The 25,696-nt window shown below is 35.7% G+C and overlaps 1 protein-coding gene across 3 annotated transcripts in view; it reads left to right on the top strand.

Moving 5' to 3' along the window:
• The window catches only part of LOC129574287 (regulator of G-protein signaling 17), a 43,339-nt gene extending 18,178 nt beyond the window's left edge, over positions 1 to 25,161 (top strand). For 2 of the 3 annotated variants that reach the window (XM_055456078.1, XM_055456077.1), the window contains exons 2-7: positions 5,254 to 5,974; positions 6,222 to 6,428; positions 17,318 to 17,398; positions 17,489 to 17,738; positions 18,923 to 19,044; positions 19,201 to 25,161. In XM_055456078.1, coding sequence (XP_055312053.1) covers positions 6,223 to 6,428; positions 17,318 to 17,398; positions 17,489 to 17,738; positions 18,923 to 19,044; positions 19,201 to 19,285 — 744 coding nt within the window. In that variant the 5' untranslated portion in view covers positions 5,254 to 5,974; position 6,222 and the 3' untranslated portion in view covers positions 19,286 to 25,161. The remainder of the gene's footprint in view (positions 1 to 5,253; positions 5,975 to 6,221; positions 6,429 to 17,317; positions 17,399 to 17,488; positions 17,739 to 18,922; positions 19,045 to 19,200) is intronic. The other variant, XM_055456079.1, reaches the window with a different exon arrangement.
• The last annotated feature ends 535 nt before the right edge of the window (positions 25,162 to 25,696 follow it).

The following is a 25,696-nucleotide window of genomic DNA, read 5'->3' on the forward strand; positions in this document are numbered from 1 at the left end:
CCTCCCGAAATTATTTCAAAATATCTCATTTTTCGGGAAAATCTATCGATTGGAGCAATAAAAAAGACCCCCTACGAACAAAAGTTGTAGTTACGCCACTGTTTACCGTTGTTTTTGTTGTTCTCGTCGGTTGTCATCGCCTCTCAAGTAGCCATTTTCATTTCGATATTATTTAAAACCCGGCCCGTTTAGCTAAATATAAAATCGTGTTTGCTCTCGATGCAGAAATTATGCAATTCGAATGAACGATAGAAAGAAAGGGGAAAAATCACATGCATAGAGAAAGAGAAATAGAGGTATAGAGGTAGAGTGGGAAAGAGGAAGAGAAATAGAAAGAGAGACAGAGTGGGCAAGATAGGTAGAAAGCGAGAAAGAAAAAGCTCCAAAACAATTCGAAAAAATGAAGTAGAGTGCGAGAAACGCGACGAAAGCCCTGAAAATTACCAACATCGTTCTCTCATTTTTCATTTTATTTTCTTTTTCAATACACAACAAAAGACCGCAGCTAAGTAGTGAAACCCTTCCAAACAACCCCACCTCCCCTAACCTTACCTCTTTCTCTCTTCCCTTCACTCTCATTCTCCACTTCGAATGCCAGAAGAAAGTAATCATTAAATAATAAAAGCTAAGGTACAACGACAAGAAAATACCAACAGCAGCAACAAAAACAACAAGCCGAGCCAAGCAACGAAAAAACCAAGCATGGAACAACAAGAACCGAGAAAAAAACACGGAGGCAAGAAAATGAAGTATAACGAGAACACAATTCTATACCGATTCGCAAGAAGCGCGCGCGCGCACGTGCCATAGTGCTCGCTCACTCTTGCGATGAACAAAATAAGAAAATGAACATACGTAAACCGGAAAAATAGTGCACGAAGGCTGATCATTAAAGTGAAAGTCAGTCGACGAATCATCGTGTGTGTCTTTTTTTTCTTCTCTCGTTTCATTTTGGATGCGATAAAACAAAAGACGAAACGGGAAACCGAACTCGGTAGGCAGCAGCAGCAGCAATAGAAATAACGACGCAATCACTTATGCTATCAGCAAAATGCATGTACAAAAAATGTTTGCCAGAAAATTATGTGCGGCGCGCAAGCCAAAGCGAGAAAAAAGTTGGTGGAGATTGAAAAAGAGGCGAAGCAAAAACAAATGTGTATAGGCAAATTTAATTGAAACATATTCAACGTATTGCAAGCGATGAGCTTTTTTCTAGCTACTAAGAACGCATACACACACGGCTCAAATGAAAATTGAACCAGAGAAACAAACTCGCGATTTGGAACACACACACACATCGTGAACACAAAAAATGAGGAAATGCGAAAGGCAGAGGCAGAGAGAGAGAGAGAGAGAGAGAGAGAGAGAGAGAGAGAGAAAGCGAGGAAATGAAAATTATTTGCATTGCGATGCAGAGAAACATATGCCAACAACAACCACACCGTATTCCGTGTTCATTTTTGCCATCGTCATTGTAGTTCATTGTAGTTTTTCGATTTAGAAATGTAATGGGAGCATCGTTAAATTGTTGTGCATGACAGTACAAGATAGAGATGAGATACACATATAAATAACGTCGTGCAAGCAACAGCAGCAGCAGCAGCAACAGTTCCAACCCGAGCATAATATAACTCGGTCTGAAGCTTGCTTGGGATTCAACTTGTTCGAAAATCTTTTTGTTCGCTTCTTGTAATCATTTCTTCCTTTTTTGTTCTTATTCGTTCGCTCGATCTCTCTTGCTCTCGCTTTCTCTTCCATTTCAACTCATTGTTGTGTGCTCTCTTGCAAAGCACGCACTGACAACTTGGAATGGCTTAAAAAAAACCGTGAAACATGCCAATAAGTAAGCGATGCACAGGTAGCGATCAAAGTAACATATTTCTTGCGAATTGCACGGTGGTTTTCCTTTCATATTCCTTTTTCCGCTACACTCTCTCCTTTTATTTTCTGGTAGTTCGGTCGTTCTTGTTTTCTCTAACTCTCCGGTCTCACTCTTGTGTGTGTGTGAGAGAGAGAGCGCTTCTTTCTTTCTCTTTCTCAGTCTTGGTCCTCTCTTCGTTTTCTCTTCCTCTTCCATCTGTTCTGTTTGCTTTTGTGTCGTGTTATCTTATGTGTCGAATGATGCGCTTCACTTTTATTTTTCTTCATCCGTTCGCTCGTTCGCTCGTTCTTTCTTTTTTCTTTGATCATTTCAACACATACTTTATATACTTATTGTGTATGTGTGTGTATGTTTGACTGTCAAACATTGTACACATATCACTTATGGCGGCCACACCAAGTGGCATGAAAAGCTCAAGACACACAAAACAATGCACACCATGTACTATTTTTAGTGCTCACAGGCAAAATTGTAACTACATGTAATTTAGTGGCACTTTGCCACGATCCCCTGACCAAATGAGCTCACCGTCAACGACGATGACGATGATACCATGCAAAACGAAATGCTCCACGGGATTTAATACTCGTTCATCATTTCAACTGCAAATTACTTCCACACAATCATTCCGTTTCGTACAAAAGCTGCGACTACATGGATTTTATTGTAATTCCATTGCGACATGCTTGTCTAACAGACACACACACACACACACACACATATGCTATCACTTGGTGCGTTCAAGTGGCTTTCAGTGCAGTTACTTCGCTCTTCTTTCGTCGAATAAACATAAGTTTTGTTGTTGTTGTCTCTCTTTCGTTGTGCAAAAAATGCTTTTTGCGGGAAACTATCACATTAAAATCGATATAAATCTAAATGCGACGAGGTCTCATTCGAAAATTCATGCTGAAAACGTGGTATACGTACGATACCGTCAAATTCCTTTCATTCGATTCCTTTCCGATTTGTTTCGTTTTCAATTTTCATCCGGTTTCGAATCATTGACGCATTGCAACCGCACTAACAACAAACATGGCCCAGCTTTTACACGCTAGCACATTCCATTCAACGGAAAACCCATTGCCTCTTCTTCTGCTGCAGAGGGAAAACGAACAAGTTTTGTTTTTGGTCTTTTTCAAAGGAGGCATCGCTTTATCTTCCGTAGATAAAATGAATAAAAAAACAGGCAGAAAAAAGAGTGTTTTTGTTTTCCTTTCGAACACAAAAAAAGGTGCTTTTGCTAAATCCACCATGTACCTGAATTTCAGAAGACCCAATTTCAAAAATGTCAAATCGAACGTGAGAGAAAAAAAATGATGGGAATTTCGGTGAAAAATGGTTTTGTTCTCCAGACCCACCCGAATCGATGCTTGAAATTTGACAACGCATCAATTCAGCTCCAATTTTGAAGCACTTGTTGTACACAGACAATTGTTTTTGTTTTCTGCATTTCGACAAATCGTCAAGTGCACATTTACCGTTTTTTTGTTTGTATGTTTTTAGTGGTTTTTGGTTCACACCTCCAACATAATTATATCATATATGGACACGCACATACATTCGAAAGTGAGAATGCCAGCGCAATGGTTCAATTTCCTTAATCTCCATTTGATGCTATGATATGAAATACATAAATCGATTTCATTTTTCCATCGAAAAAAAGGATGAAAAGAGATAACATTTTTTCCAGTCATACAACACACCGAGCAATGTATTATCAGATGAAATTACATCACGGGATCGTTATAATCACAAAAAAGTTATGTGGAAAAGCATTCTCACATCATTTTTAATGCATATGAGTCATATGCTAGTTTTCAAATGTTTCATAGGCGCGGAATGAGCAACAGAGAAAATGTGAACATTTTTGGAAAAAAAACAACCAAAACTACACTTAAACGTCATACGATGACCAAAAATCCTTTAATAAGAATTCATTCATCATATAAATATGATGTTGATAGTATAGCATACACACACCCAATTTTTGGACTACACAATTATTTTCGAAAAAAAAGAGCAATATAAGCAAATTAATTAAACAAATCGAACAACATTTTGCGATTACAGTCAAAGCCAGAGCTTAAGAATCGCACTGAGTGGACGCTGCGAGTAGCGCACACACTCACTTGAATGAAAGATGATAAATCCGTGTGCGCTGCTCGACTCACGAAAATGAGTTTTTATACGCACAGTATAATGATTGAAACTTGCAATTTTGACTACTTTCAGGCGTTGTTGTTGTGTTCTTCAATGCAATTAAGATAGAAACTTTGTGATTACATGTAAGTTCATGAATATTTTCACTAGTTTCGCTCTTGTCACATTCTGTACATTCAGTGTCCTTATGAATCAATGTATTTTTGGTTTTTACTGTCGGATCGTGGTTCACATTCTCTGCTTTATCACTGCGAATGACAACTAAGATAGCGCCAGCTTTCAACGTTTTGGATTTGACCAATTCGCAAAATTCGTGAAATATTTGGATGAATTTGAAGTCAAAGCGCGTGCGAATTGTGTGAATTCCTGTCATTTTGCGAATATATAAATTCCCCTAGCAAAACAATCTACACATTATAATCTAGGAGCCTATGTGTCACACGAGTCAGTGCAAATCTCACAAGTTACTGGAAAAAAAATTTCGACCGCACGAATCTTGTGATTCTGTGTGAAGACACGCGAGTCTTTCACATGGATTTGCGAATCACTGAACCAATTCGAAGTTTTTCACAAAATTATATGTCAATTGTTCGCAGCTGACTCATCTGAAGCCATAGATTTCCAAGAAGATTTCTGTTCTACGATTCGCAGTGACTCGTGTTCAGATCTCTATGTCTACATAGAAAATATGCAAATCTTTTCTGACTCGCGACGACAAACAAGCCCCTCAATTACAATAAAAATTTTGAGAAAATAAAATAAGAATAAGAATAAAAGAAATTTTCATTTTTATTTGCCAGCTACCATATGAAATGCCTTATAAAAAAAAGTGAGAATTTCTCATGATTTCGCTGTATGTGAAACGTATTATTTTTTTGGTAAAACTGTCCAAAACAAAGAAAAACACGAATGAACAAGGTTGAACGACTGAAATAAAAAAAAATGTTGGATTTAATTGTGAATACACAATGTGTATTACACATCAAGGGGGAGGAACGAAAGCGTGTCTATCGTTTTTTGTTCACGTATACATGATGTAGAAAAATTGAGCTTCGTTCCTGAGAGAAAAGAGTAAACAGAATCCAAAATTAATCTAAAAGCTGTGGCCTGAGAAATTAATCAGAAATTCTAACAAAGAAAATTTGAAAGAGAAAAAAAACAGTGATGAATTGTTCGACTAAAATGTGATCATTTTCTTGTGTTCATTTCAGAAATTGGAAACGAAGAAGTTGTTTGCGTGGATGGTGCAGTCCGATGTTCCGACAGCAGCACCAGCAACAACAACAACAACAACAACAACAACAGTAACAACGGTATAGTTCCTGTGAAACAGCGCGCATGCAACAGAATGTTGTTGTGTTCTGACAAAAGTGTGTAAAACAATAGTGTAATATGGTAAAAAAAGCGTTGCGTCGACCAATAGTGCGTGTTTTTTCAATAGAAATTCGGCAGAACATGGAAATCGGTGCAACCGAGTGTGGCTCATATTTTCAATAAAAAAAAGCAGAGCACGAATTTCGAGTGAAGCGGAAAAAGGGGAAGAGCGAAAGAAAAACAGCAAATTGTTGAATTAAAATTACAGAAGAAGAAAAAGTTGAATAAAAAAAATAGTAATTAAAACAAAATCTCCGAATCGAATAAAAAAAAGGTGTTGATACGAATTGCATTTATTGTTGAATAATATCGAGAAAAAAAGAAGTTTTTAGTGTTTTAGTGTGTTTTTCCCCCCATCGAACAAGAGAAAGCGGAGTTAGTATAATATTCGTTTCGTTTCTATCGGTGTTTCAGTTTTATTTTTGGGTTTATTTTTCTCCGTTAAATGATTACTTGCTCTCGAATCGAATTACGAATGCGATGCATTTGATTTGTTTAATGGGCAATCGTATATTAAGTCGTGTTGACGATACAATTTCTGTGGAGATAGCAACGTAGGTGCGTATTCGAAAAAAAAACCAATCCGGCTCCAAAATCCAATTTGGTTTGTTTGTCTTTTGTGTTGTGGGAAGCGTGAGCGGGAGAGGGGTGTGCGATTGTCAAGCGAAAAGCGCCGTTTGATAAGAAGAAAATCGAAAAACACACAAAACAAAACCAAACCAAACAAAAAAAAAACAAACAAACAACAAAGAAAAAATAATGTTTTTACAATGAATTGTTGCTTGTTGTGTTGTGATTTCGACAGAATGTCGTGTAGCGTATCGGAGTTGCAGCTCCGAACAAGTGCAAGTTGTCGACTTCGTGGATCATCACAAGGTAGCGGAGGTGCTGTCAGTGCAACGGTCGGTGGTGTAACGCACGGCACCACAAATAATATGGGCGGCCCATTAAATCGGCCACAATCACATAAACCGTGCTGTCTATGTTGGTGTTGCTGCTGCTCGTGCTCATGGTAAGTGGACATTTTCGCTCTAAACTGCATAACAAACACGTAAACACCTCACATTCCCGCATCTAATGAAAAGCAAAAACAAAAGAAAACATCAGCATTCTCTTCTTCGCTTTAAATTCCTTTTCAACACCATGATATAGTCGCGTCTCAAATGACAGATCATTCATTTTCAGGCGCCGATTCACCTTTTCTGTTCGTTTTTATTTGGCTACGCTAAAAAAAATTTCATTTCCTGTTCGGTGTGGCTTCATGCTGCGTGTTTATTTTCGTTTAATTTGGTCGTTTCAAGCACCGTTTTTCATTACCTGCTTTTATTTCTCTCTCGCTATCCGGCGTTGTTTTCCATTTATCAACGCATCACAACGGTCATTATTTATTTTTCATATCAGACCCAATTTATTGCACGTGCTTTCGTACCTGTGTGTGTGTGTGTGTGTGTGTGAGTGTGCTATCCGATTTGTCATTTCGTTTGCGTTTTTATTTTCAACCGATGCGAGTGTGTTTCCATTTTTTTGTTTTTTTTTTCGTAAATATGATTTAAAATTGGTGCTATTTCCCATTGTATAACTGCTTTTTTTTCCTGTTCATCAATTATTTTCGGATATTTTTTTCACTTTGATTTGCACACATACATATTTATGTATTGACACGATTTCAAGTGACACATATTATATTCTTTGTGTGTCATCTGCTCCGCATTCCACTTTCTGCTTCAATTTTTTTCATCTCTCACTACGTCCATTTTTCTGCTTTTGTTCCGCAATTCCATGCATTCTTTATTTCATTCTGGTGGTGGTGGTATTGTTTTTTTTTCGAAGCCCGTTAAACTATTTAAATGAATTTCCCATGTTTTCACAGTATTTTATTTATTTATTCATTTTCTATGGACCATTTTTTTTCTCTACGTACCGTGTAGAGATTTACTCTGTACAATTTTGTACTCACAATAGTGTATTGGTATGAAAATGGGCTAGTACGGGTTCAAATTGGTTTTTTAGGGGCATTACTAGTAATGAATGATTCCTAATTTTCAGTTTTGATCTGACACAAATATGAGTCATATTATATGACATGTGAACGCGCTGATGTCCAATTGTTCAGTAACTAACACTGAAAATCCAAAATTGACAACAACATGATCGTAAATCGTCAATCGTTTTGTTCCTTTACCTTTGAAAATCGCGGTTTGATCTCGACTTGACCACCCATCACTCTCTGGCGATTTGGGTTGACTACATTCAAATTGGATTCATATAGAAACCCCAATAAAATCTCATTTTTCATCTTGCCATCATCGGAAAGTGGTAAATGGCGAACACGAGTTCAACCCCAGATTTGACGATTTTCAACCGATTTTTTAATGATCAACAAATTGCCGATTTTCCAACGCGAACATGAAATTTACATTCAATTTTACGTGAAATGTGATCCACAGATAACATAGCTAGATCAAAACCGTAAATTTCATCTCTAGTTATGCCCCGACCTGTTAACTGATATGGCTGAAGCCATTCTAGCCGTCATTTTTAAATAAGAGCGAAAGCTAAATAAATACAAATCTGCCATTCCAACTATTGTCAGTACAATACCATACGCCGTCGTGCTTACGGCGTAGACTTATTCGAAAGGTTCAGAGTAAAAATGTTTTAAATCCCAATAGCATTGCCAAATTGACGAAATTGTTGTGGAATCGCGGTCGCGAATTTTACTCGTTTTGACTTTGCATGGTGAGAGAGATAGCTTGCTATAGTACCGCGATAAAGCTGGTGTTGTTGTCAAAAGCTAAAACTTCACTGAGAATCCCTTTGAGGTGTATCCCTCACAAATGACACGCAGCATGCAAATTCAAAATGTGTAAAAATCACAGATAACGCTTATGCTTTCAGAATCTCAAATTAAGACACCATTTTTTGTTTGTTTCTGTCATAACCAAGTCCGACTTGCGATCTATATTACTCTATGTTTTTGTTCTGAAATCGAGTGACGGTGGCGCTTCCTGCATAATTGAATAGAATTTTGCTATGTGCGTATGTGACACTTACGTATGAAATAACGGAGAGATTACTTGATTGTATTGTCATTAGCCTTAGATCATCTAGATGATGTTTGCGTTCAATATCAGTTGTCAAATTCAAATCGCAAGTCAGGCGTGGTTTTCAACTAATCTTGAACCTTTTCCCCACCAAATTCGAAAAATTCACACGAATTTACCGCCAATTACCAATGAACCCGAATGCTAACTAATTTTGCACTAACAATTGAAATTTTTTTTACAAGAAATAAAAATTAATACTCTGTTTTTCTTCTCTTTCTTCTTCTATTCTCCATATTCAAAACAAACAAACACTTTTGGCGTGACACTAACACATATAAATGCAAACTAAACATAAAAAAAACAGGGCGAGATGGTGAGTTTTGTCCACAATTTTCTTTTGCCTTCCTTTAGTTATCTCATAGAGAATAGTATTGTGTCTTGAAATTTTAAAATGGTTTGCAAGAAATTGAATGAATGGAAAACTTTGTACGCTTGGGTGTATTTGAAACGGATATATGTTGGAAATTTTGTTCGGAAACAATCAGTGCATGAGTGGTAAAAGTGCATCGCTGCCGCATACTCTATGGAAATACTTTACAACAATTGAAATACCTATTCGTATAATTATATAATTATAATTATAATTCGGTTTTTATTTAAAGAGTAACCAGCGCTGCACTGTCTATCTAATTGCTATACATGATATGAGTAGTTTGGAGCGAAAACGTAATACAGAAAAGTTGCGCGGAAAAATGTCGATGATGAATGAGCGGAAAAGGGAAAGCTGTATAGTAAACTGTATAGTAAACTATAGTGAACTTGGAACTATATACCTATCTTTTTTCATTTGACATTTTTCCACGCAATTTTTCTGTATTACATTTTCGCTCCAAACTACTCATATTCGACCCATCCCAATGGTTTTTCTACTACAAATAGCGATATAAAAAAATCAAATAAAAAAAACGCGGCCCGAATCACCATAATTCAAACGATCAAAGTCAAGGGGTGAATTACCACTGAAACACTGAAAAGACCGAAAATGACGGAACGAGACTTAAAATGACTGAAAAAGATTGAAAATTATAAAAATGGCTGAAATTTCAAAAAATGATCTAAAAACATGCTATTTGGTTGTGTTTTCACAAGCAAAAAAGAACCAAACGAATATTTTTGGAAGCAAATAGCGAGTGATGTGACAATAGTCATAGCAAAAATATTTATTTATTCTTCTAGCATGTGCATTGTGAAATATTCGAGAAGCCATATCACGTTTGAAAATTTAGATAGCTCGGTCGTTAATCAAAGCAAAAATTTAATTCGCACCGATGCATTAACTATTTTATCTAGATAAAAAATGACCGGCATAAATCATCCAATAATTGATAACAATTACATTGGTAATGTTTATGCGCCTGATTCAAATTCGTTCAGATTTCTAGTGATTGTATTCCAATATTGGAGTAGTCGAACATGTAGAAGAAAAAAATTGTTGGTGCAAAGTCCAACGATGGTTTGCGATATTAAGCACCAATGGAATACTTTGCAATAAACGCACAAAATGAGAAACATAATTTATTTGTATGTGACTTTATGAGCAATATGGATATTCATCACAAGGACAGTATTTTTTGAACAAATATGGTGCGTGAAAATCGATATGATCATGAACTTCACAATTGCTATATTCATAATTATGAATAAAATTCCAATTATAATTGCTTGTTTATTGTCTGGAAAACTAGCAAATGTCAACAAAGAACTCTCACTAATCTTCACTTCAATATGACACTTGGGGTGACGTTTTAGCGGCAAATATATATGGAAAATGACTGAAGACTGAAAAGACTAAAAACACTGAAAAAGACTCAAAGGCACTGAAAATCACTGAAAATGACCCTTGATCAAAGTGATTATACTTCATCATCCGCGTGATTTAACGCTTTCAGTCTTTTTTATTCAATATTTACCCGGAATTGAATGTTGAAAAGCCCATCTATTCAGTTGATTTCACAAGTTAGGTCACAACGGATTGTCACCACACCCTTCAGTACCGGATTGGGTGTATGTGTGTGTGTAAACGAATTTCGTTACGTACATATATTATTCATAATAATTGGTCGTAATTTCTAAGAAAAATGGCTACAAAAGCTCAATAAAATCTCCACAATATCGAAAACAATAAAAACTTTGCCAACATTTTGTAATTTCCACTCTCCATCAACCCACCCCATCTCACTCAAAAAAAAAATGGCAATTGAACGGAAGAATGGGCTGGAATAGAACATTTCAGCAAGTTTTGAAAACTTTGAAAATTGAATCAGTTCGGAATGCTTAAGAACTTTAGTTGAATAGAAACCATTTAAAGTTATAACTTACGAGAGCAATTGCTTGTCTGGCCCGACCGGCGTTTGTCAATTGATCGTGGTTGAAAATTTCAAAATTGTATATTGGATTTCGATTTAGTTGCGTTGTATGCGAAGCATGAAGCGTTCGATTTTCGAATTGGAAACGATGAACACGTTGGGGCATGGACCAAAAATGTTTGGTCGTACGCACAATGAGAGACAAAACAGAGAGAGAAGGGGGCGGTGTAGAGAGAGAGAGAGAGAGAGAGAGAGAGAGAGAGAGAGTAAGAGAGAGAGGAACGAAAATCGAAAAGTATGCCAACATAAATTCCCAACGCATACACCGAGTTGACACTGTCAACTACGACACATTCATTACATACTCCGCATTCGGTTCAACATATTCGAATATATCGACAGATACACAATGATCGGAAGCGTTTAAAGGAACAATCCACGTTGCCAATTCGGCATCAAGCGACATTTTTATTCGAATTTTCATCAATTAGGAGCTTACGAAAAGCAAACGAAACATCTCCGATGTTTGAGTTGAACAAATGAACATTTTCGGCAAAATACAAAAAATTCATGAAAAATAATCTCATGTTTGCATTAAATATTGGGTAATTTCGTGGAGAAGAGTACAACAAACGTCTTCGTTGCAGCGTACGGATATATTTTTGCCGATATTTTGTAATTGATCAAAATGTGTCGTGCATCGTTATTGCATCGTTATTGGGCGACCGATTGAGAGGGATAGAGAAAAGGAGAGAAGGACAAAATGAGAAAGAAAATGAAAAAAGAGAATGAAAAACAGAGAGGAAAAAAACCAAAATAAAGAGTAAAGAGAATGAGAAAAAGAGAATGAACGATTGAAAGTGAGGTCGATTTGAACAGAATTGAGGGCATGGGCGCTATGAAAATTACGACTTTCCATATCAATTATGCCACTATTTTGGTCGATTTTGAATCAAAGGTTTAATTTTTATGTGGTGTTTTTCCAAAACTGTTTAATATTCAAACAGATTTACACACGCACGTATATCCTTTTCATACACTCTCGCACACACATACTCACGTTCTCAAAGTCTCTCTTTCACACACATACTCACGTTCTCCAAGGAGGTAGCTTGTGCTGTGCTCGAGAAGTCGAGAATGAGTGAAAATAAAACCATGTCTGACATCAATTATCTATAAACTTAAAATGGTACCACAACGTATCGAGAGAGTATAAATAGAATTGTTTTTCTCATTCTCTTATTGAAAAAGAAATAACGAAAGACAAACACACATGACTAAAAACACATAGCGATAAAATGAAAGAGAAAGTAAACGAAACTTTTACATATATGAAAAGTGTAAAAAGAAAGGAGGAAAAGGTCTAAGAGAGAAAGAGAAAGAGAGAAAGGGAAAGAGAGAGAAAGAGCGCTAGTAACAGGAAGAGGGAGAGAGAGACCCTTCGTTGAACAAAGAACGAAACTGGGTAAAAAAATTGTACATGTGATATGTATAATAATAATTGAATGACGTCAATTTTATTTTTTTCGTGGATGTGAATAAGTAATTGGTTGAAAATGACATTGCTCATGCTGGCACATACACCCAAGCATACATACACACATGTATTTAAAGTCTAATAAACTAACGAGCATTTCGTACCATTTGATCAAAAAAAAAAATTGTTGAATCGCGTGGTAAAAGTTTCGTGTTTTTTTTCCTGTGAAAACGGGCCTGCGATTGCAGATTACATTCACTACAAATGTATCGTTTTTTTTTTGTCGAGGGTGCGAGCAAGTGAACGTGCGCTGAATATGTGGAATAATCATAAGTGTTCTAGAAAGAAAAAGCGGCATTAAATTTATTCTTGTTCTGGGCGCTTCCCCAGAACACGAGTGCGGGGTGTTCGCCAACAAAGTAAATGTGGGTGAACAGAGCGCTCCAACGACAACGACGACAATTTCGGCGACAGCCGTGTTGCTTTTTTTTTGTTGTTCCACAAAATGAGAAGGAGCATTACAAATGAAAACTATCCGTCGAAATCGCATTTATGCACGCACAAGCTTAGCACTGAATTAAATTATGATGATTTGTTTTTGTTTAATGGATCCAGAGCAACAGGGCCCATTCAAATACTTTTCGTTCATATGTGTAGATTAGAACAAATGCGAAAATGATGACCAAGCGTGAGTGAGAAAGTAAGACAGGGAGAGAAATAAATGAAAAAAAATCATAAACACAAGATCCTGGAGTGGTGACTCTTTTTTTCTCTTCGTTATTGCTACTGCTGTTGCTACAGAAAGAGAAAAAAAAATGGAAGCAGATAATTTTCCATTTATGCTTTCAATGTTATGAAATTGAATAATAATCAAAACCATGCCATTTTGAGAGCGTTGAGTGCGAACAGCAACCATAAAGACGACGACGATGGGTGTAGGGGAAAAGGAAAAAGTAGAGAAAAAAAACAAGAACCGCATGCCCTCAAATTAAATTGAATTAAAAGCATTTATGTGGCCGTTGTGAAGTTGAATCAATTTCAAACTTATGTGTATACGCTTTATACATTGTACAATGTTCATATTCTAAATGCGAATTTATTATTGCAATCACAAAACTTTTTTTCTTGTTTTGCTTTCACATGCTCTCCTCTCAGCCCGTTTGCTGTCCCGAGAGATAAAGCGAGAATGAGAATAAACGCTCGTTCTCTATGGACTTTTTTTCTTTCTCTCTCTCTCTCTCTCTCTCTCGTTGATCGTACTTCGGTTTCGGTTGAGTTTTGTGCTGTGGCTCGTTTCTCATTTAATAGATTGTTGTGTCGCATTGTTCGTTTGGCATTTGTACGGTGTGGCAAAACGGAAAACACTAATTGAATCCGGATTATTTGCTAAAAGCATAAAAGAGCATTACGAATAAGTCTCTTAGCCGAGGCACTCTTTTTTTTCGCGCGCTGTATCCCACCATCATCGCCGCATTTTTTCGCCGTCGATTTTTTTTTCGTATGAATTTAGGTACATGACTTGGAGTTAGAAATGTGTTAAACTGGGTGAAAATGCGATTTGAGTGCTTGGAATAGTTGTCATTTGTGTTTGTGAGTGTATGAGTGTGTGTGTGTGTGTGTGTGTGTGTGTGTATGCACCCAGAGAGAGTATACATGCACAGAAAGGCGTTTTTGTAATACAAAATTTATATATCTGTTCTGTAAACTATCAGTATTCACCTGCTCGATTTTGCCAACAAAGCGAGAAAGAGCGTGAAAGATCAAGAGGGAAAGACAGAAAGAGAAGAGACCTAGAATTGCACACCTCAAAATGATAAACAAAAGAGATATGCATGAAAATGAACTACATAAAATAAACGATATGCAAACCGAGATATTCAAAGCGTGCGCGCCGACAAATGTGCCTCTTATCTTGAAAAGGTGCAAAATTGCGACACATTGAGAAGTGATAGCAAGTGCAACGGGAGTGTGACAACGAACGCCACAGTGTAAAAGAGATCCGAATAACTCAGCAGCGAATGAAATCTGAAAAAAAAAATGAAAGACAAAAGGAGAGACATGGAAAGAGAGAGTGAGAGAGAAGCATCAAAGGCGCGAAGAAAGAAGTCGAATCGAAAATAAAAACGAAACGAAAAGTGGCGAAAAATGAGAAGAGAATCAAAGAAATAAGACAAAAAAGAGGAGGAGAATGTAGAAAAGAGTCAAAAAGCGAAAAGAAAAAGGGAGAGACCGAGCATTTTATTCGTTTGCCTTATTTCAATCTGGACTATCCAGCTGTTGTGACGGATAGTTTTGAAAATGTGCAGATTTTGTTGCTATTTTCTTCTCTCGAACAACGCATTTACGGTCAATTACGGTGGTTTTGGGGTGCCTGGTGGAAATCGAGTGTGTGTGTGTGTGTGTTGTAAGCTGTGTGTGTGGTGCGCTACTCTCTCTTTTACTCTTTCAAAGAAACCGAAGGAAAAAAAAGCGTATCTTGTGCATAATTGAACGCATGCGTGGCAATCATCATCGGTGGTGTGTATGATGAATTGAACTAAATTTGCCATATTCCTTCAACATCAACCGCTGCTTCTTAGCACACAGCATGAATCCACAGCCACACACACACACACACACACACACACACACACGCGCTCAAAATGTGGAACGTCGGTCGTCGTCGTTGTTTTTCCCAAGACTGTCAAGACCTGTATTCGCGCGCTACATCGCAATTGTGGTAAGATCGTTCACAAGTGATGTGCGTCTTTTCTTCAGTCCATTCAGCTTGGTCTAAACGAAGCCAAGAAAAGGGGGAAAAATGGTTTCTCTGGAGCTTTTCTGCATTCTTCGCTTCTCTTAAATCCAAACTAAATGTATGTGCTTTTCTGTATGCATACACTGGCTATGTGATTTATGTCACACACGTTCATTTACACACATCGAAAATTCAACATTTCATTTCACGTACATTCAGTCGTTTTCAAGTGGCGATGCTTTGTCGTTGTCATCACAAAATTTATTCGAATCGTAATCAACTTATGGGATGAGAAAGAGACGGGGAACGATGGAAGTGGTGGTTTCGGCTTCGGTCAACTTAAAAACAAAGCAGACGTATCCAAAAATTTTAGCGGAAAAGAAACGAGAAGAAATACGAAACACCGATAAAAAAAATTGACCCCATTTTCTTGTAAATTACTGAGCTTAAGGTATCTTTTTAGCTTTTAACAACACAACAACGGCGAACAAAAAAAGTATTTTCGAATCGACACCATCATCGGCTAGCAAATTGCGATTAAGCGATACGTGCGCTGTTTTGTTGTTGGTGTTTACATCTATTCCGCTTTGTATTGGGATTGTGTTGATGGGATGCCGTAAATAATGAAAATGAGCAACGAATCACATTGAATTTCCTTTTCTCGGCATTGCACTCGGTTCAAGCCAGCAATGACGACGAGGACGACCACAACAACGACAACGACTACGACGACGACGACGACGACGACGACGACGACGACGAATCAGTTCAGTTCAGTTCAGCTCAGCTCAGCTCAGCTCAGCTGAACACACACCGAAAATCCATTGATAATGCGCTCTTCCACTTGTGTGTTTGGGTGATGATGGTGCGATATTCGTATATACAGAGGTAAGCAGACGAAAATAGCGAAAGAGAGCGCGCCCGATTTGTTCATGAATGAAAATTTGCTCTGGTCGGAGCTGCCGCGCGCGCGACCAACATGTCCAAGTGTGCGTAAAAACGTGTATCATTGAGGAATGAGAAATGCGAATAGAACAGCGAGAGAGAGAGAGAGAGAGAGAGAGCGAGAGAGAGAGAGAGAGCGAGAGAGCGAGAGAGCGAGAGAGAGAGAGAGAGAGAGCGATCGAAATTTTTGCGCGAGTGACGCACATGATCAATGACTTTTTGGTATGCTGTTGTTTTTCGTTTTTCTTCTTCTTCTTCTTCTTTTTTTCATCATCTTTCATTCCCAGTTCGCCGACTACTCATACCAATCGCTTTCTCGCTGAATGCGCCAATTCATTGGAGATACGTCCGTGTGTTGTGTGTGTTTTTCCCGTATTGTCGTTGAAAAAAACAACAACACACGATTGAATTGGTCTTCGGCTTGAATGAAGTATTGAAATTGTCTATGCTCCGAATGTTTGAATGAAGATGAAAAATATATAAACAGATTAAGTCAAAATGCTATTCATCCACTTCGATTAAGATTGCATGAATGAATTTAGCGGCGGCGAACGACACGCACTCGAACAACAACAAACATCCAGCGTGGCCCAAAACACACACATTAAGAGGCGAAAGAGCAAATGAAAGGCAAAAAGAACGAGATAAAAAAATAAACGTGCAAGAAATTAAGACGTCAAACAACAACCGAACAAAAAAGAACATATGGGAACAACGTCACGCACCGAAAGACGTCATCATATATGTAAATTGCGATAGTTGATAGTATGGGCATTCGTGCTTTTTTTTGTATGTCTAGAGTAACGAAGTATAAACAAAGCGTTCGGTTTTTTTTGCTCGCATTTTTTTTTTGAATGAGCGTTGAACGACTCTATTCAGTCGACGGTATTTCAGTTGAATTCATTCATTTTTAAGGCATTTTTTTCTCGTTCTTTTGTTTTTTCTCGCATCAATGGACTTAAACTAACCAATATGCAAACCAACGCTTTGAAAAATTTAGCGATCTTTCCTCGAGTGCATTTCTTTGTGAAATTTTGGTAGAATTTTTTTTTCTTTTTAATTTTACAAAAATTAAATCGAAGTTTTCTATAACAAATTGAGCGTGTGTGTTAGTGTGTTTGCTTGTTTGACTGAAGAAAAATCAATTTTTTCGTTAGATGCAAAAAAATTTCAACTAATTTTGCTTGGTTTGATGTATGTGTATGAAGCGAATAGTTTAATTTTGAGCGATTTACTTTTTTTATTTGCGATGGAATTATATTCATTAACCCTATCTATTGTCTCTCTCTCTCTATGTTTTCTCGTTCGTTTCACACCAAATATATGCAGTGCGGCACTCAAAAATGCAGAAGACAATGGTCCAACGAGAAGAGACCCAGCCAGTTCGGAGCTATTATGTGACGGTGAACAGTAAGTGATCCAAATGCTAAACTATCATTTTAATGAGTCACTTTTTATTCATTTCATTTCGGAACGACAATGATTAATTAAAAAAATCAGTGAAATGTCTGTATTTGATAGGCCCACATTGGAAGAAATCCGGAGTTGGGGTAAAAGTTTTGATAAATTGATGCGAAGCCCGGCCGGTCGTAAGGTGTTTCGCGATTTTCTTCGTTGCGAATATAGCGAAGAGAATATACTATTTTGGTTGGCCTGTGAAGAGCTAAAAGTAGAAACAAATGCCGAAAAAATCGAAGAAAAAGCGCGATTTATTTATGAGGATTATATATCGATATTGTCACCAAAAGAAGTAAGTAGCTGATTGACAGTGCATTTTATTCCATTTTTATTCAATTTTTAGATTGTTCTTTTTTTATTATTACACTTTGGAGAATCGCTACACTAGTTTTTTGTCTGTGTACTATCATTATCCCTCGACTGCATCGATTTTCTTCTAAATTTCCAATAAAAAAAATTATTTCGAAAAATTGGAATCGGAATAGATTTGAAGTAAAATGAAACCAAATTGAAATGAACTTCGATTTCCGAAGATCCGAATTATATCTTTAAGCACCGAAATCGAAACGAATTTTTAATTTGAAATCTATTTTTCCACAACTTTCGTCAATTTTTTCCCACAACTCGTCGAAGTTAGTTTTTGTCATTTTCACAAATTTCTTTAAATGTTCCGAAGCTATGCATCTTTTCGGAATCTTTGAATTTATTTTTTTGATCTATTTTGAAGCTTTATTCAAATGGAAACTAGTTCACAGTTGAATTTTTGCAATTTGAAGCCATTGAGACTTCGAAATATTTGAATTGATAATAGAGTATACATATGTAAAAAAATACCCACAATTTCAATACATTCTGAGTAAACAATGAACTGTTGATGCATTTTGGAACAAAAATACAGCATAAAGGCTCATTTTCCTAAGCGGCCGATTGGTAATTGTTGTTATCATTCAGTTGATTGTGAAATTTGTTCAAAAGAAAATGGTCCATTCTCTGCTTTTCCAGAGCAGAATGTTGGCAAGAATGGTGAACAATTGAAATTTATGTGTGACTGTATGCAATAGGGGATAATATTCCGTTTCTTCCTGATGAAAACTTTCTGCCGAAGCGATTTTCTTCTTTTTGAGTACAAGAGAATTTTGCTAAGGGGTTATAACGAGAACAAATTTATGGAAATATGGTAAATGAAAGCCGAAAGCAACAACGGCCACAACTAGCTGCCAATGGAATATACATATTGCGAATACGGCAAATGAATACCAAAAGATACATGCGTATTTGTATATACGAATGAGGCGAAGCAACAGCAATAACACAGACAATCGCTGTGCAAATGCTGTACAAATGCCTATGAATACGGCAAATGCGTCAATAGCTATAACGCTTTAGAAATTTTGCATATTCAATAAGTCATTAACTGCTTAATTCAAAATGCCCATTGACTAATTTCTGATAAAAAAAATATATGTCTATTTGCAGGTATCATTAGATTCTCGGGTTAGAGAAATAGTTAATAGAAATATGGTAGAACCAACGCCACATACATTCGACGAGGCTCAACTACAAATTTATACATTAATGCATAGAGATTCGTATCCAAGGTAAGATTGTCGGTGGGTTTGTACAAGAAAACACCAAAATTGTGCAAAAACTACCGCCGGTTTGTGACTGTTCATCACCACTCCACATCGCCACCTTCGATCAAATGCAATCATTGATTTGCCCTATTTTTCCTGTTTTTTTTTATCTCGTTCTAGATTTGTGAACTCACCGTTATTTAAAGCAATTGCGCAAATAGAAGGCGTCTCAGCGTCCGGTTCAAAATCTGAAAGTCCAACTTAGAAATTCATTTGAAAAAAAAAATCAACAAAACAAAACAAACAACAACACAACCACGGATTATCTAATTTAAATTTAACTATAACTATAAACAAGAACAACAACCAACCAAAAACTTCACAAAAGCACGATTAGTATATATAGTAAGCTAGTCAAATTCACCAAGCAAGAAAAATCGTACCAAGTTCAAATGGAAGGCATAAAGTGGAAAAACTAATTTAAATAAAAAGGCAAAGAAAAAAATTTAACAAAAATATATTAGATGATATAATTAGAAAATATAACGAGAAATACCAAATTAAACCCAAACAACAACAAAATATTGCTGAACACAAATTAAATGCACTACGGACGCAATATTTACTGCGCGCACGCACGCACAACTTTACCGAACGAAAAAAACAACACACTTCATATTTCAACGTCAGATTAAAAAAAAACACACAGAACACGAAACAAACGGTGCAGATAAATTCCAGAAATGAAAAAAAAATACAGAGCTGAAAATGTGATTCATGACATTTTCAATCACACGGCAATATCACTTTAAATCGATCGGTGTCAAGCTGGCATTTCTGCCATCTCTAACCCCTTCACTCTCTCTCCCTTCGCTTTGTGGTGTGACTGTTGACATTGGCACAATTACTGCAACAAAATTATGTTTATTTCGAGAGCGAACAACAGCACAGCACAGAGAGGGGAGAAAAATGCACACAAAAACAACACAACCAAATATGTTTTGATAAGATTTACAGCAAACAACGGACAATTTCGCTAAAGTGGAAAATTCAACATTTTGGCATTCAATCAACACATTCGAGATAGAGAGATGGAGAGAGAAGAGGGAAAAAACACGCAACAACGCTTGATACAATGATCATTTAAAGTGGTTTACATAAAACTTTTGATGTTGACCCAAATAAAAGTTGAACACGACGAACAAAATACAGAACAAACATTTCTGGAACGTCCTCATCCAGTTGAAATTGTGAAATTGAAATATAAAAGCGTGTAAAAAAATTGAGATAGAACGGAAGGGAAAAAAATCAGCAGCAGCAGCAGCAGCAGCAATCAGCAACAAACAAAATAAAAATTCTAATAATTGGAATTCACACTTCATGAGAATGATGTCTCAACAACAGCAACAATAATAATGATAACACGATTCTTGCTGCAACCATCGAATGCAAGTTGATGCAAATTATTACAGATTTAATAATACATTAACCAAAAAAAAGCACCATAATGAAAATTGTGTATCAAGGGAACTTACGAAATACACCCACTCATACACACACATACACCATCCCTCCCATTCCCACAAAAAAAAACTTAAAATTTAACACACAAAAAAAAGAACACTTTTAGCATAAAAACCAAATTATAACGAGAAAAAAAACCCAAATGAATTATGAACGTTGAGAGAACCTGAACATAATATTGAAGATAAGAATGAAACACAAATTTATTATGAACACCCAATAAATTAAAACAAAAAACCAAATTATTCTAGTGTCGAACTAATTAGCAAATTGTGTGAGTGTGTGATACGGGCCTAAGATCTATCTATGTAGTTTTTTCTTTTAATTTTGTTCATTTTAGCGAACCGTTAATTTGCGTTTGTCATTGTTTGTCTCCATCTATTGTTTGGTGGATAGAAAATGAAAAAGACGATGAAGAAAATCTTGTTGAACAAATTTTACCACTGTCGATTCTTCTTCACTCCTTTTTCTTCTTTCCGAAAAGAAAAAAAAAACGAATGATTTTTTCACTGCCTTTCATCCATTCACCGGAACCATTCAAATGAACAAGACCGTGTCACCAGTACATAACGACCATTTTTCGAAGGAAACGGTCATTTTTTCTCTGGCGTCACGTCAGTGTGTCATTGTGTTATGATATCTATGTCGCGGTCGGACACCCATGACGCCTAATTTCAATGACACACATACAGCTTTTAAAGCTGAAACTATTGAGCAATACAGTCCAACCGAGGGCAATAGATGAAGATGATGGTGACAATGTGTAGATGTTTTTTATTTCCTTCTGGTTATCAAGGTGCAATTTCGATGTAATTTTGTTAATTTAATGGAGCCCCCCACCCCTACACACAGACAAAAAAAAATTGTGACGAAGTGAAAAATTCCGAAACCTTGCTGTTATATAATATTCGTATTTGATCCATCCTATTTATTTAAACGTTTTAAAGAAAAAACCTTCGTTCGTACAATTATTTATAATTTTGTGTTAAGTTTCGTTCAGAGTTTTATTTTTTGTTTTATTTTCTAATTTATAACCGATACAATCGTTTCTTGGCTATAAAAAAAAATGTGTGATATCTACCTGTCATAATGTTTACCCAGTTTTTTCCTCTTTATGCAAATTCCACGATATAAAAGGAAAAAATTAGAGAATAAATATTTAAAGAGAGAAAACAAAGAAGAAAAACAAAAAACAAATACTAATAGTATTAATCTATCGGATATAAAGAGAGCTAAACCAATGAAATAATGGTAATAATTTCACAAGCAAAACAAAGAATAGAAAGAAAAAAAAACTTTAAAGAAACAAAAAGTAAGCGATTATGGGTATGTAAAGTAAATGAAAATGGTATGCATGTAAAATACAATTTTTTTTTCTCGATGGGATCTCTTCTGGCCCTGAGTCAGATCTGTCACCACAGCCTTGACTTTGGGCCCCATGCCATTTCGATCCGAATCAACGAGAACTCTCATTTACATCGTCGATCGAACTTGTTTAACAGAAATTTTAAAGAAGAATTGTTTTCGTTCGTAACTTTTTTTCCATTTTGCACAAGAAGAACACAAAAAAGAAACAACAACATCCCAGAGAGAAAGAGAGAGAGAGAGAGAGAGAGAGAGAGAGAGAGAGAAATATCAACAAAATGTGTTTCCAGTTCATGTGATCTGAATGTTTATGTGATTCTATCGAGGGACATTTATCTCTTCTTAATCATTGCAAATCTGAATAATTCGCTACGAATTTTCATGTAAAATGCCATGGAAACTCGCTAATCTTTGAATCCCTAGTTTTTATTCGAAACAAGATTCAAAAACTCGTGAATCTCCATGGAATTTTAACTAAATAATTTTAAGGATTCCAAACGAATTCTTAGATTCGGGACAAATCATCAGAAAAAGAAATTTCATCAAAGCAAATTTTTAAATTCACGACAAATCATCAGAATTCGCAATAATTCAAAAGAAATAAATTTGCCTATGATTGCACATCGATGGCTATCGAAATGTCGAAAAACTTTCAGTGAACGCTATGCACATCAGCAATAGTATCAAGATTCGCGTGCAACTACCAAACAGCACAACAACGCCAGTGCGTATGACACTAAAGGCACTCATTGTAAGTGATGCCTGAACAGTATGAAAATATTTCTATTGCTATCTCTATTTTGTTGCTCTTTTCTCTTTTGTACGTGCAACCAAGGAAAAAAAAGGAAACATTTATTGGAATATTTCACAACAAAAATGGTTAAAAAATGAATAAATTAATTAAATAATAATGCCACCATTGTGTTTTCGTACAATCGATATATTGTATTGTACAGTGCATTTTCTATTTAAATGAATTTAATATTATGTCAATGAATTATTAATTGAAGAATCTGAAGAAGAAGAAGAAGAAGAAGACGATGATGATAATGATGAACCATAAAAAAGCAACCAAAACTAGCAACATGAATGAATATATGGGCACGGTCACGCAAGACGAAACCACGGAAAAAAAGTTAAAAGTGGAGAAAAAATGGTCTTAAAGTTATTAGATTGCTATGAAATTTTGCCCCAAACTATTATTACAAAAACTCAATATATTCTGAGAATTTCATGGAATTTGGATTATTTTTTCTTATCAAAATTGCGATTTTTTTTGTCATTTTTCGACTTTTTGTGGACTCTTTTTCGGGGGCATAAATTTCTATCAAAAATGTACAAAATTAGTAGGTTAAATACATATTCTTAAAGAAAAAGGTTCAAATTTTAATATTCAGTCGACAGAAATCACATTCTTCTTATCGCATCCGGTTTTTTTTTGTCACGAAGTTTGTACTTGTAACGTTACTGACGTTTTGTGTAACGTTACTGACGTCACTTTAACGTCTGTAGATCCACCAAAAATATGTTTTTCAGCGTAATTACCATTTCTATCGTTTCTTTGATCCTTTATCTTTAAATTCATGGTTATGACACGAAAAATAAATCGCTTGATTCGCCAATTTTTTTGATAATATGAAGTAACCCCGAAAATCACTTCAAAAATTACGTAACGTTACTGAGAACTTTGAACACTTATAACTCCGTATTCACAAGTGATAGACAATACTTTAAGCCATTGAATTATCAGTCTTGGGGAGTTCTATCATATACAATAGAAAAACTATGAGTTTTAATTATTTTTTTGAAGAGATATGAGCAAAACGTTACTGACACACGACCGTGACCATATAAATAAAGAAACAAAAAAATTATATTAAAAATAAAACATGAACAAATTCTCTAGAATTAGGTGTTTAAGAAATTTTTCACACATACACATACACACACAACCACAAACAAAAAACACCCACACACACACAAAAGAATATGTGATTTAAAGCAAAAAAACAAAAAAAAAATCAACAACTACTTGATAATTTAATGAAATAAAATACACAAAGTCACAGCCATTAGCAACAAAAAAGAGAAGAAAAATTTATGAATAATTATTTATTGGAAGATGGAACAACGTTGGTGACAATTGAACTGTTGGCGATACACAGTTCTGATAATTTTGAATGTAACTCAAAATTTCGAGATAGAGAAAAAGATTCCATCGTCTAACAATTGCATTGAAAGCACAACCGATTGCACCAATATTGTTGCTACCTTTTTAGAGAGATCAAAAAAGAGACAACAACCAAAAAAAAAGCAAACACAAATATATTTTTTAAAAAAAAGAGAGGAAAAAAAAATCCGTTTTTTTTTCTTCGAAACAAACTTATTGATTTCACTTGATTTGTATTGATGAATTTCATTCTTTCTTATACGTATCGTATATATAAAATATGAAATGAGATTCTTTAAGAGAGCAACATGTTTTTACTATTCTTTCATTTAGAGAACTTTGTCTATCGAATTGAACAAAATTGACGATGATAATGAATAATTGTGTGTAATCGTTGAACAAAACCCCATAAAATTTAATTTAGCAAAAATTAATAGAACACACACGCACACACGCATGCACACACATTTGTTCAGAGCAAAATACACAGCATTTTCTTCGGATATGCAACGATGTCAGTCAGTGTGGAATATGTGTGGGTGTGGGTGCGTATGTGTGTGTGCTGTGTGTGCAAGAAGGAAGAAGAAGAAGAAGAAATAAATAATTGTGTGACATGATGGTGGTTGAGAGAGAGAGAGGGAGAAAGGGTGAATTTTCAGTCCAGTCCAGCCCATAAGCAATATCAAAGAACTTACAAAGTTTCGACAAAAAATGAACCCTTGGCTGGATTTACATTCAAAACATCATTTTTCTCTCTCTCTCTCCTCCATCGGCCATAATCTTGATGTGTGTTTGTTATGGAGACATTCTAATCTGACTGACATCATTCCACCATCAATAATAAAACCACACACACACACACACAATTTATAGTAGTCAATAAGTAAGTTACTAAAATTTAAAGAAATTAATTATATTAATATTATGAATAATGAAACAAAAACCAAACCAAAAAAAAGAACATACACACACATACACACACACATCCGAAATGGACTAAAACAAAACGCTAAACAATTTATATTTGGATCAACTGAGACAATGTGTTGTAGTGCAAAAATTAAAAAAAAAAAACCAAAAACTATTTTAGAGTGTAAACACAAGAACAATTTATTTGAATTGAATAAAAACAATGTTAGAGATGAAATAAACCGCAAATATGTAGTACGATGTGCAGCAGGGTGAGCAATTGTTATGAGAGAAGGAAAACAAGATAAACGGAACCAAATATCGTAAACCATCCAAATTGTAACATAGTCTAAGTTGTAACAATTGCGCAAATAGACTAATTTTCTGCAAAACTTTGAAGGGAAACTGTTGTTTTTTATATCATATTTGAGAAGAACACGAAAAAATCTTCCGATATGAATATATGACTTAATTGTATTTTTTTTTAGAAAAATGGTTTATTTTGGAACTATGTTACAATTAGGATGGTTTACGATACTACAGCTAAATGATAAGGAGGCAGGCAAGAAAATAGTTTTGTGATTTTTTTTCTCTCGCCAAAATGCTGGGCTCCATGAGGCGCACACACTATTCGGTGACGATTGCATTACGAATAAAAAAAATTATAATTGCAAAATACTCACGTAAATGACGTCGATTTTATTTTTT

This window comes from Sitodiplosis mosellana, unplaced genomic scaffold (genome assembly GCF_009176505.1).
Source record: "Sitodiplosis mosellana isolate CC-2019 unplaced genomic scaffold, AAFC_SMos_1.0 Smas_scaffold_6162, whole genome shotgun sequence".
In the NCBI taxonomy this organism is placed as follows: Eukaryota; Metazoa; Arthropoda; class Insecta; order Diptera; family Cecidomyiidae; genus Sitodiplosis; species Sitodiplosis mosellana.